The sequence below is a fragment of the Symphodus melops genome (assembly GCF_947650265.1).
Source record: "Symphodus melops genome assembly, chromosome: 21".
Lineage (NCBI taxonomy): Eukaryota > Metazoa > Chordata > Actinopteri > Labriformes > Labridae > Symphodus > Symphodus melops.
Window position 1 is genome coordinate 9286915 of NC_136711.1, and position 12259 is coordinate 9299173.

General features: G+C 43.1%; 1 protein-coding gene across 1 annotated transcript; it reads right to left on the bottom strand.

The window, feature by feature from the left end:
• Nucleotides 1–24: 24 nt before the first annotated feature.
• rhot2 (ras homolog family member T2) lies at nucleotides 25–12174 on the bottom strand. The gene is made up of 19 exons (XM_079334129.1): nucleotides 11918–12174; nucleotides 11337–11395; nucleotides 10184–10265; nucleotides 10005–10048; nucleotides 9859–9912; nucleotides 9708–9760; nucleotides 8695–8803; nucleotides 8486–8587; nucleotides 8260–8358; nucleotides 8067–8175; nucleotides 7836–7956; nucleotides 6632–6716; nucleotides 6368–6513; nucleotides 6159–6259; nucleotides 3601–3731; nucleotides 3395–3475; nucleotides 3182–3304; nucleotides 1988–2190; nucleotides 25–1248 (listed from the first exon to the last, which is right to left on the bottom strand). Exons 1-19 carry the CDS (start codon nucleotides 11952–11954, stop codon nucleotides 1131–1133), a joined length of 1857 nt encoding a protein of 618 aa, XP_079190255.1. The 5' UTR covers nucleotides 11955–12174; the 3' UTR covers nucleotides 25–1130.
• Nucleotides 12175–12259: the final 85 nt, after the last annotated feature.

A 12259-nucleotide genomic window follows, 5' to 3' on the forward strand; every position in this document is an offset into this window, starting at 1 on the left:
GACATCTTTGGGGAAAAGTCCCTGAACAGTGTCGTTATTCCTTTTATTTAGCTTCAAAATAACTTCAAGTAAGAAAGCCACCATTTTTGTCACTTTTTTCAGTCACTGAAATGTATTCTGCAGAAAAAGAAAAAAAAAACATGACAGAGTCGTGTTGGAAAAACAACAAACTGGCAGATTATGTAACAAAGTGGAAGTGTCCACACAGTGTCAGGTGTGTGTGAACAGAAAAGAAGCAAAGATTGACAGTTGATTTCAGCCTCAATTAAAATCAATTTCATTTTGTTAGCAGGCAGCTTTGATAGCAGACATGCCAGATTTCTTATTTTCCAGGATTTCTGAGCTTCCTTTTAAAGTGGAGTTCTTGCAGATTTGTTAACAAGCATTTACATGCACATTACTGCCTTTGCAAAACCCCTTAAAATGTTTCCTTTACAAGTGAACATGCTACAAGAACCCCTCGCTGCTGGAGTTATTTGGCAAATCTGATAAGAACTTCTTGTATTTGTTGTGATCAAAAGGAAGAAATGTTCATGAAGGAGCTCCTGCAAGAGATTCACTGGCAGCAGGTCAGGGTTTTTTCTTTTTTAAAATACTTCCTGTGCTGCCCTTTGGTTCTTCAGTTTACTCAATTTGGCATGTCCATAAAGTTAAACTTAAAATAAAACATTCATATAAAAACTCTCCAATCTGATCATGGCCATTCGACAGATAACGGAGGGGATAGCAATCAAAATCGGCATTTCCTCCCCTCTGATAAAGCACCTGTTAGGACATGAGCAGTTCTTTATGCATCTATGCACCGAGCGCAGACAGGCTTTCTCCTAACAAGCCTGGTTGGACGACATAAGGCAGATAAAGCTGGGCACAGCAGCATGGGGATTAATATGAGCAGTCGCTTCCATTTGCCCTTGGACTATTGCGATGAACTGACTCAGAGAGTTGGACCAAGTGAAGAAGTCAGACACTGAGTAGGGGAGAGATGACAAGAGTTTCCTGGGTGAAAAAATAAAAAATAAAAGGACGCAGACTAAGTTTAGTTCTGGCAGCGGTGGCTCTGGGACTGGTCTCGGAGGTTTGGTCTTGATGGATGGAGCGTCAGGTTGAACAGCAGGTGGTCGTTTGTTGGATCATTTCACTCTGACCACGGCTCTGTAGATAGCGAAGCCCAGAACTGCTACCACAGCTGAACCCAACGCCACTCTCAGCCAGAAGGATGTGCTGCTCATGTCTGAACCGTTCAGGTGTCTGCAGATCAGAGGAGAAAAAAATCGTTCAGGTTCCAATATAAAAGCAACATACAGTACACTTACAACCAACAACTAAACAAAGACTCTTTTACAGCTTTATCTAACCTCTTTTCATTGTGCTTTAACAATACTCCCCTGTGACCAATCCTCATATTTCTTTTGTTTGTTTTGGATTGTTGGTTGAGCAGACTAAGAGTAAAGTTAGCTAAACTGAATCACTATAGGATCATGGTATGGTTAATTCATAACAAGCAGGGCTGTACAGAAGAAACAGCCCTGACATTTCCTGCCCACATCGGCCCCTCACACTACGTCTTTTGATCTAACAGTATACACAACCTCTATAAACCTCTTTAAACACTCATCAAAGTCTCTCCTCTGCCAGCCGCACCGCATCAAACAAATCCCCCACAGAGTGGTCAACTTGGCTCTCCCATTTCCTCCTTTGCCACACTCGGCACTAAAGCACTGCACGGCCGTGTGTCCAGTCTCTACACTCTGTAGATCTATGATTGCAAACCAACCGACTAGACCCACCTAATTATTTTATCTGCTGATACATTTAACAGCTATATATTGATGTTTTCCAATGTCCTGAGATTTTAGGCTGTATTCACGAAATAGAGCTATACTGCAAATTTGGTTGTGTATGCACTTTATAATGTCAGTAAAGCCCTTCTGTTCTGTTTTTAACATCCTCTATGACTTTCGAGCGGCAGCGACTGTGTGGAACGTACGGGTACATGGCTGTCCAGGCGAGTCTGTTGTAGATGGTTTTGCTGGTGGAGTCGAGGAACAGGCTGGAGAAGGGCAGCGGAGGAGGCAGTCTGTGTTTATAACAGAACTCAGCAGGAGTCATCCCGTGGAACTGCTTGGCTTCGGGGAGGTCCACTTTGGAGGCGACCAGCACACACGGGATGTTGCTCTCCATGTAATGTTGCTGAGTAAGAGACGAGACATGGAGTGAAGTCCTTATTGTGAAACTGATAGGTAAAGAAAGGTTCATCGAGCATTCAACATAGAGAGATATTTTAATACATCGTGTTGTGTTCTGCAACTTAGCTCAGAGTCTGTTTTACAGAACTGACAGTCCCCTGAGAGGATGCATGCATATGAAACGACAAAGCTCAGACATGCAGGTTTAGGGGGGGATGAAGGGTCTGTCCAGCATTTCATTACTGGGAGCGCAGGGAGTGCAGGGACAGACTGTGATCGATAGTAAGGGAGATGAAGCAGCGACAGCCGCACAGTGGATTTGGATGAGGAAGAATAATACCAGTTGAGGGGCCAAAAAACTCATGGTAAAGAGTGAGGTCAGCGATACCTCACCCATGCTCTGCTTCCCCTACCCATCTCCACATCTATGTCAGTGTCTATTTTCTCTTCACAATTAATTTTAGTGAAACATTGGCACAGGTGATAGTTGCATTTATTTTTTTGGGGGGGGGGGGGGGGGGGCGGGGCGGCACTAAGGGCCAGTTGGTAGGGCATTGACACTGTGGAGTTAGAGCTACCACGAGGGGGGGGGGGTGCAACTGATCAGCAGGGCAGATGAGAGGTGCCTTCACTGAACACTCATTGTTTCATTAGACTACAAGTACCTTGTGTTTACTTCAAAACGTTTCTGACTTGAACGCTTCTTTTTCTTATAATTTGGAGTGGCGTCATTTTTCTGATCAAGCGAAAACATTTATTGGATTCATCTCAAAGAATTTCTGGAATTGAAGTAAAGACTGGTTCAGCTCAGACCCTGAATTAAAGTGTGCTCTTTGTCATAGTTGGGAAATAATTATTTTAGTAGTCTAAAGCTTGTGAGACATAAACAGTGTAGAGTAGATTGACAAGCCACTGTCTGTTCCTGGTCAAACTTCCAAAAGACTTGACCCTTTTAATTATCATAATGTGCTTCATGAACTTTACATGTGACTGACCTTGTAAATGCTGGCACAATAGTCAAAGGAATGAGGGTCACTGGCATCGTACATGAGACAAGCGACATCACAGGAAGCGTCTGACGCCTTGAGGAACTCCACCTCCACATCGACCTCATTGAGCTGCACGGGGAGAAGAGTAATGTGTGTCAGGACTCAGTCAGGGTCAGAGGACAAGGGTCAGAATTAAACATCAACATGGGAGCTACTTACAATCAGGTACTTCTCCTGGTTGCTGACCTTGACAGTGTTTATGGCATAGGGAGAAAAGGCACTGCTGGAATTTTCCTTCGTCTGCAGAAGACAACAGAGAGAGAAAAACAAAATTCCCCCCCTGAGCATTATCAACGGTCCTGATCGAATCTTATCACCGTTTAATAATGCAACACTCCGCTCCAGACGAGCAGATGGAGGCTCACCACAATGTTGCGGCCGACAAAGGCCTGGAGAAAGGCCGTCTTGCCTGTCCCCCGCGGTCCAATCACCTTGCACAGAAACACAGACCGCTGTGTCTGGCATTTCTCCAGGTCCGCCTCTTTCTCCCGTGTTACTGCGCACACAGAGAAGCACGAAACACAAACGCTCAAACCGACGCACAAACAACACAGGGCTGCCATTCAGCTGCACCACAGCCAATTGTAACACGGTAGCTTTCATTTTCTGCTCGAGATTTTTGAAACGGTCATAATTGCCAGGTGAAGGTAGAAACAACGGAGGAATGAGACGGGAGGCTGACGAGTCATTGTGCCAGTTCACCTACATGCCTGTGCGCTCCTGTTTCATTATCACTCGGGTCCGTCATGCAGAGCATGCAGGTTACACATGATTTGTTAGGAAACAGCATTTGTACTGACATGTGGTTACTACATGATCAGGCGTGTGAATAAAGTTGGAGGTCATTTAAACAGATGACATTTACACTTCTCACAGTAAGTTAGAGATATTTTTTAGATGAGTGCTTTTCCTATTTTATCTGAATTTTGATGACGATTCTGACACGAAGTGGTGGAGCGTTGAGCATGAACAGAAAGTTGGGGGTGTGCTGATGATGATGGGTTCTGTGATGTCTCTGAGGTAAGAGCGTGCAGAGACTGAGCCATCTACAATCACTTCATCTGTTTTGCGCAGACTGTTGCAGCTCCTCCACCGAAGAGAACCCTGGGGATCATGTCGACCTCGGCGTATCGCTCGCCTTGCCTTCTCCAGCGACGCTGACGACAATCATTTCTGTGCATGGTGAGCCGACACTCATCAGTGAACAGGACGATAGACCTCTGCTGCTTTGTCCAGGTCACATGGTCTTGTGTCCACTGCAAACGGTCACGGCGGTGTCTCAGTGTCAGTGGACTCATCTGCAACAGTCGTCTGGCATCAGGCCTAAGCCGTGGAGCGGGTTACCTCGTAGCCCTCACTTCTCGTGAACAAGCCTGCAGCTGTGTCCAGTCCTGTCCTGATGTACTGCTCACCATTGCGGCCCATCACTCGTTGGGCTTCCCTCCTCGGTCTGTCACAAACACTGCCAGTAGTTCGGAGTCTTGCTGCAAGTCTGCTGATGTGACTTTGAGACACGCCGCGTTCACGAGCAACATCTGACTGCCTGCTACCGAGCTGAAGGTGCACTGTGGCCAGGTGGCGCTGCTCGTCCGTTAAGTGACGCCGTGTGTTCATGGCTGCTTGAATGATGAACTGGGAATGACTTACTGATAATACCAGCTTTTTATACCCCCAGACTATTGAAACTGATGCAACATTGAAAAGGATTGTCTTTTTGTATTGGCCCCAATATGTAAAGCACACTTTACACAGTGAGACCATGATGTAGAAAACACAGAATGAGGTTTGTCTGTCACCAATACAATTGCCTCCCTATCCAAAAAAATCACTGAAGTGAAACACGTTATGTATGAAACCCTCTGAGGACCTGACAATATCCATAACTTATTGTAAGTAGTGTGTTTCACGCAATAAAATTAGATTTTGTACTAACTTAAAACTGAGATAAAGTGACCTCTAGTGGCAGCTGAGGGAACTACAACTTTGTAAACAATGCAAGTGCACATTCCCCATGTAATTGCAGGCAGCGTATGGTCAGTTTGCATCAGTGACCACTAAACAACAGGTTTAAAGCCAGAGAGAAAAAGAGCATTCACAGCACATAGTAATACATAAACAACTGTGATGAGGAAAAACTATAACTGGAAATATGAAGAAAGAAAAGAGATCCCATGAAAATAAGTTTTCATCAAATCAAGAGGCTCGTCTGTTCTTACACTGTTAGATTAAGATCGCTTTTCTATGGCAATATGGTTGCACATTTTTTGTACGATAAAAATCAATGCACAACATCAATGCTTATTGATGAAAGGTCGACTCTGCACCATAAATCAGTAATAATAGAAAGCCAGAAAGGATTCTCATTGGGAGATAATCTGCAGCTTTCTGCTCTCAGTCGTTTCCAGCTCAGTCGAGTAAAAACTGCTCCCCTCGGGCACAGAGACAGAATGTGTGATTAGCAGCGGTGAGACATATTACATCACACTCCCCAATCTTTTCAAAGCTCACGCTCCCTTCACAAAGTGTCCTCAGTCTGCGTCTGAGTTCACAGACAGTTCGCATGCACAGAGCACACGCGCCGGGTGATCATGATCGTTGGGGTCGAAACAGAGGAATGAAAAGTGAACTAGATATCAAAGCATGCATGTGTAAATGTGTCGGATGGATGTGCAGCCTACAGATCCGCAATTCAAGTTGAACTTCCCCTTTACATCTCAAGGACAAATGCACAGGTATGTAAATCTACTGGAACAGGATTAAGACTAGTAATCCTCCTACGCTGCTTAACTATAAGACTGGGAATTAAGTTTTCAAAGAGGATGTTTGGTATGCTCCGCGGGGAGATGTTGTCTGCCTTTCTTATTCATACGCTAGTTGTTGGGATTGCCGATAATGAAGTGTTAATCAGGCCTGTGACACACACCTGTGATCGCTGCAGTCTGTGACTCCTGCTCAGTGAGGATTGGGTAGCCTAGATATCCTAGGTGCTCCAGGCAACGGTGAATGTCAAGGTACGCAGAAAGCCTGCATGCAAAGGGAGTGACAGACATGTGACCTTTGAACACAAAAGTTGAGAGGTAGTGCGCGTTAAACAAACCCGTACGATGGTAATGAATCAAGAGAGATGCTTACGTCCACTGGCAAAGGAAGCCGTGATTAGAGATGTAGCCCTCGTCTGTGGTTGGGACGGTCATGTAGACCTCTGCACCCCACGGCATGTACGGACACACGCAGAACAGGTTCTTTAGTTCTGCAGGTGACAGGGCGGAGTCTTTGTCCTAGGACAGAAAACAGGTCACTTTTAAAAACACATAGAAACCCCTCAATTATGATGTCAATGTTGGTCACTTACAACAGGTAATGCAAAGATGAGATGGTTGAGGAAATGGTACTCACCTCATCGTACTTGTCAAACAGTCGCTGGAGGAACTGGTGACCAAACTGATTGAGCTCTGTGGTGCAGTTGACAGGGACTCGCAGTCTGTGAAGAGGAAGTCAACAATGAGATATTCAGATGTTCCTTCCTGACTAGTGTGTACAAACATAACACAGACAAAAGACCTGCATGAATGGGACTAGTCCTGCCTGCTTCAGAGAAAAACAAACACAAGTGTGTGTTTCATTCAGCACAGTCTCATAGATAAAGCCATGTTTGGGCTTTACTCTGATTTAAGGACATGACGACAGTCTGTGGAACATTACTCCTTAGCTTCAAAGTTAAAGTAAGTGACATGGAATAACTGACCAGGTCAGAGGAAAATAAATGTTCCCTCAAGCATGCAGCAATCTTCCCTGTTTTCAATGTAAGATTTTACTTTTCGGATGGATTTGAGCTCTTTTTGGAAATTTGTCTCCATGCTATGAAGCCAGAGGAGCCTGTATTTACTACACTGTAAAAAAGAAAAAGCTTTCTGTAACTGCAGGCCCAGGCTCAGTTATTCTCAAACAGGAAAAAGCAGACAAAAATAAATAAATAAAAATGATAAGACACCTATCACATATGGCGGGTTACTTGTGTTACATATTTTTTACATTTTGGAGGATGGATATGGCAAATACGCACAGCATCAGGACTACACATGATGTATACAACGTTTCTCCAACACGAGAGGTACACAAGTAAAAAAAGACCCTTGCAATGGGGTTAAATAGTCAAGTAGATAACACACAGGATAAAGTCTCAGAAACTGCGGCCCGGAGGCCTTTTGCGGCCCTTTACGGGATTTTTTGCGGCCCCTGACTTCAGTCGAAGAATCAGAAGATTTTGGCCCGAGGGAGATCGACAAAGCCTCGTGATTTTTTCCAAAAACTTAGAACACAATAGTTTCTCACTACAATAAGTGATTGTGTATTCACATTATTTTTGAAGAGGTCAAAATACAAAAAAGTTCCCTACAATATTATTTCAAATATAAAAAAAAAAAAAAAAAAAAAGCGAGCGATTTAAGCCTGCAAGACAAAAAGTTTGGACACCCTTGCTCTAGGCAAGACAGGACTGATGTTCACTACAAAACCCTTTTCAAACTCAGCCTGTTGAAACATTTTCATATTTTGCAATTTGATGGATAGAGGAAAAAAGAAAAACAGACAAACGACATACTCAGGGTAAAGGTAGTCATCAGTCAGCTCAAGGTTGTCGTCATAACCGAACTTCCGGAGGATTGTCCACGTAGTTTCATGTCTCCCCCTCTGGATAAATAATGTATTAAGAAACAGGAAACCTGCAGAAGAAAACACAATACATGTCCATTCGCTGAAAGAGTTGACTTGCAACAACGACACGGTGTCAAGTTGCATGATGACGTCACTCGTGACTGATCTGTCTTTTTACCGTTCAGGGTCAGCCCGTTATCCTGCACCCCATCACTGGTGTTCTTCCAAACTACCGTCTTCACGTCTTCCAAGGCTTGAGGGGCCAGAGGATTCCCAAAACAAGATTTCTATGCATAAAGACGAGTACATTTTATAGTAAACTAAAAACTTCTGTTCAAAAAAGAAGAACATTAGGTGAAGCTAACAGGTACCTGAAAGCAGTTGAGTTCAGCGTCACTGAGTATACGGTCATTGTCCTGGTCAGAAACGTAGAATATTCTGCTGAGGGCTCGGACGCACAATGGTTTAAGCTAGAGGGGAAATAATGAAGGACACTCATCATTAGACAGAATCATTAGTAAGCACATATGTAAATAAGTGTACTGGGACAGACAGACTGACTCCCCAGTTAGCAGCTGATATCCAAAAATGGCCGACCTGTTTGTCCTCAGGGTCGTAGAGAGGAGCAGTGGGGTGAAGAACGGCCTTCTGTGCATAGTAAAAGAGCTCCGAGATATTTTTCAGGTTCTTTGCAGAGCACTTAAAAAGCAAAAGGAGAGTCAGCGCAAGTGTCCTTTCATAAATACTGCTGTGAAGTGTTTGCGTGCGTTTAGAGGGGACAAGTGTGTGATGAAGGTCAGGCTCACCTCAACACACGTCTCGATCTCAGAGAACTGGTTCATGATGGGAAGGATGGTTTCCATTGAGCTCCCACAGCGCAGGTCAGACTTGTTTCCCACGAGGATGATGGGAACTCTGGAATGAAACATAAAGACAGTCAAGCCTGCATTCATGGCTGACAGGAGTTCTGTGGAGAAATACAATCATACAAGCTGTTCCTTTCAAAGAGTCTGTGCTGAAAAGGTTACTGGAATATCATTCAGGGCAGCTTACTGGGAACTGGCTCGAATCAGAGGTGTGGACTGGAGTCAACAACATCATAAATAATGGATTACACTTCGACTCGTGACATCACTTGGACTGTTAACACGGAATATCGTGGATTCTGTCGGAATTTGATCTGGGTTTTTCTTCCTAATTTGAGTGTTTCTATGAAAATATTCTGATTTAAACACGTTCGGTGTTACTGTTGCTTCTCCCGTCTGTCGCATGTCGGAACATTGACAGCGCTGAGACGCACGCGGGAAGGAACGCCAGTCATCACGTGCACCCGTTTACTCTGAGTGCAACAGAAAAACAGTCAGTGATGTATACAGACAGAAGTCTTTAAGGTCAGGAGCACACGTGATCCGGGTCAGGCGGTAGGTTGAGACTTTTTCTCGATTCACTCTCAGCGTGTCTGCACTCGTCAACCGACAGTCAGTGGACCATCGTGACCTCATCTCCCGGCCTGCTGGAGTCTGTAAACTTCTTTGAAACAGTGATGCGTCATGTTCAGAGCACGCTAAATGCACACTGGCCTTGTCGCTTGTATTCGGGGGGGGGGGTTCCTGAGGGGAGCAGGTGGCAGTGGCACTGCTACCTTTAAAAATGTACAGTCGAGCAAATATATATTTTTATCTCACAGTCTCTTGATCCGATTGAATGATCGGCTCAACGTCCTAGATTTCCTATTAAGCCAACATTTCCCATGCAGACGGCAGGATGGAGAGGAAAGTTCGCTGCCATAAAAAGCCCAGATAACACAGCTGATACATACTTGTTGCCTTTCTCCGCGTTTCCGTTAACTAGAGGTATCCATTTAGTTTTGATCTGAAAACAAAAACACACACTGTGGCATGAGTTTCATTGTTTATTTTAAATGCACAGAATGCATGACAAGACAAAGACATCATGCAACAGGTGATTACCTTGTCTATCGTGTCCTCATTGGTGACATCGTAGACTACACACACCACATTTGCCTGTGTGGGTCAGGAGAAAAAGGTTTCATTGTTTGATACATTGTTTGTTTATGATTCGAAAAGGAGAAATATTTTAAGGCTGCTTAACTCACCTTGACAATTTCATCTCGGAGGACTTCTTCACTCTGCTCCTTTTCTGTTCAGTTTAAAGACAAACATGAACAACTCTAAGCATCAAAATTAACACGCACAGTCTGACAGCTGCGGCTTTGAGACCAGTTAGCGACTAAAATGATTGGGTTGCTACATGTTAGCCTTCAGGCCATGTTACCTGTGTAGTCCACTATGTGTGTGGGCACCTTCTCTGGAGTCACGTCTGCGGGGATGGTGATCTCCTCAGCTCTGGAGGGAACCTGTCAGAGATCAGAGAGAACAAAAACTCCCAGTCATCACTTCATCAGGCCACAGCTCGCACTTTTTTTTTTTTAGACAAAGAGAAGCACGGACACTTTTACTTTTCATATTAAGAAATTCAAATTAAGCTTTACATTTTATGCATTAGTCGTTTTAAAGTTTTAACATATCGAACCTTCTTCCATGTCATTTCCTTTCACATCACATGAATGTCAAACACACCGGTCTGAGGGTGACTCAAAACTACAAGATGTTGCAGCATCAGAATAGGTGTCATGTTACATGCACATAGTACACGCAAAGAATGGCAGAGCAGGCTCATTTCAACTTGATGAATAAAATCAAAAACACAACTTCAACCAGTCTAAACTCTGGTGAGGACATTTAGTAATCTTACCCAGATGACAAAATAAATTAATGAACCTAACCCCAATAACAGAGGGAAAGAAACAACATAACAGAGACCGTTACTAATGCTAACCACTGAGGCATTTACAGGCTTTATCTCGTCCTGCATGAGAATGATGGCAGTAACAGAAATAAGGAGTTTATCATGCAAAGCACGCTGCAGAAGTGAAATGTAAATTTAAATATGCTTGCACACAGTGAGCAGCACCAGCAGACAAATGTTAATAAATGCATTCAAATGAAACACTTTATGAAGTACTGACAGCAACAGAATAAACAAAGAACATAATCCATCAATAGATTCAGATAACTTGTCTATACTCATTATTGCAATTTATTATATTATATGCGTCACTGATTTTTGCTCTTTACATCAGACCTGCTCATGTACAACTGTCATCACTGTTTCTTGCACATGTTCATCTATTCCATCAAAGTTAAACATGACTTACAAATCTCGTAGTTAATTTCTCACATTTATGACTAGTTGGGATGTTTATGTTAAATCCTGGTCTATATATTATTATTATTATTGCTTTTATATTATGTACATTATTAGTGCTTTTCTACTTTGTATTTCATGCTATAATGTTTTGGTACTAACATTGTGTGTTTGACGTCCTGCTGCTGTAACGCCACAGTTTCCTAGCTGTAACACTTACCTCCTCTGGAAACTCCTCTCCAACCAGAGACATGATGAGGGAGGTCTTCCCCACCTTGGCTGATGGAGGAGAAAATAAGAAAAGATGAAAAGACGGGCGACAATTCTGCTTTTTTTTTAATGATAAAATGACGGATGTAAAATGTACTTTCAAGCCTCCCTAAATGAAGGAGACAATATAACCTGTAATATGACAACACACTTATATAAAGCTAATCTTAACTTTCTACATTAAGTTTAAAAATGTTAATGTTAAACACTCTTTTTATAGTTTATACTTTTAATAGTTTATACAGTTATCTGAAGGTAAAGTTGGTGAAGTGTAGCTAAAAAGTTACTTCGTGGTAAGCTAAGTTAGCAAAGCGGAAATCTAATAATCTGGAAGCTGTCAATTTAAAACATAATTTCATTAAACGGAAAGCGATTTTATAAATGCACATTTCTTAATAGTTTCGGCACCTTGCCACCAGGAGTAACCAAGGGGAATTGAACTACAAGTTAGTAGCTAGCGTAGTTAGCTCCAACAGCTAATGTTTGCTAGTTGTTTGAGTTCGTGTTGTGATGTCGGCTCGGATGACTTACGCTCCCCCAATAACAGTATCCTGACGTCCTGTTTCATGTTTCCTCGCTGTTTGAAGAACAGTCCGACACGCTGCAGTGCTACAGGGACATTTATCTTTCATTTGACAGGCAAATTTCTAGCTAGAATAAAATGTGTCTCAGCAGCACAGCTTTCTGCACCCAAGGTGAAACCATACTGTTCCGGTTCAGAGAGGAGATGGTGAAACGACGCCCTCTGCTGGCCGACAAACTACCTGCTGTCTAACTGACACTATTTTTATCATATAGCAATTACATTAAACCGTTAAAACCAGTTAAAACTTATAAAAGCCGTAAAGTAGGGTAAAAAAGAGAGAGAGAGAC

Coding starts and splice junctions, on each gene's coding strand:
- rhot2 (XM_079334129.1), bottom strand. CDS start 11,954: ATGAAACAGGACGTCAGGATACTGTTATTGGGGGAGC. Junction 7,957..8,066: donor TAACGGGCTGACCCTGAACG/GTAAAAAGACAG, acceptor TTTCTTCTGCAG/GTTTCCTGTTTCTTAATACA. Junction 1,249..1,987: donor GCCTGGACAGCCATGTACCC/GTACGTTCCACA, acceptor TCTGATCTGCAG/ACACCTGAACGGTTCAGACA.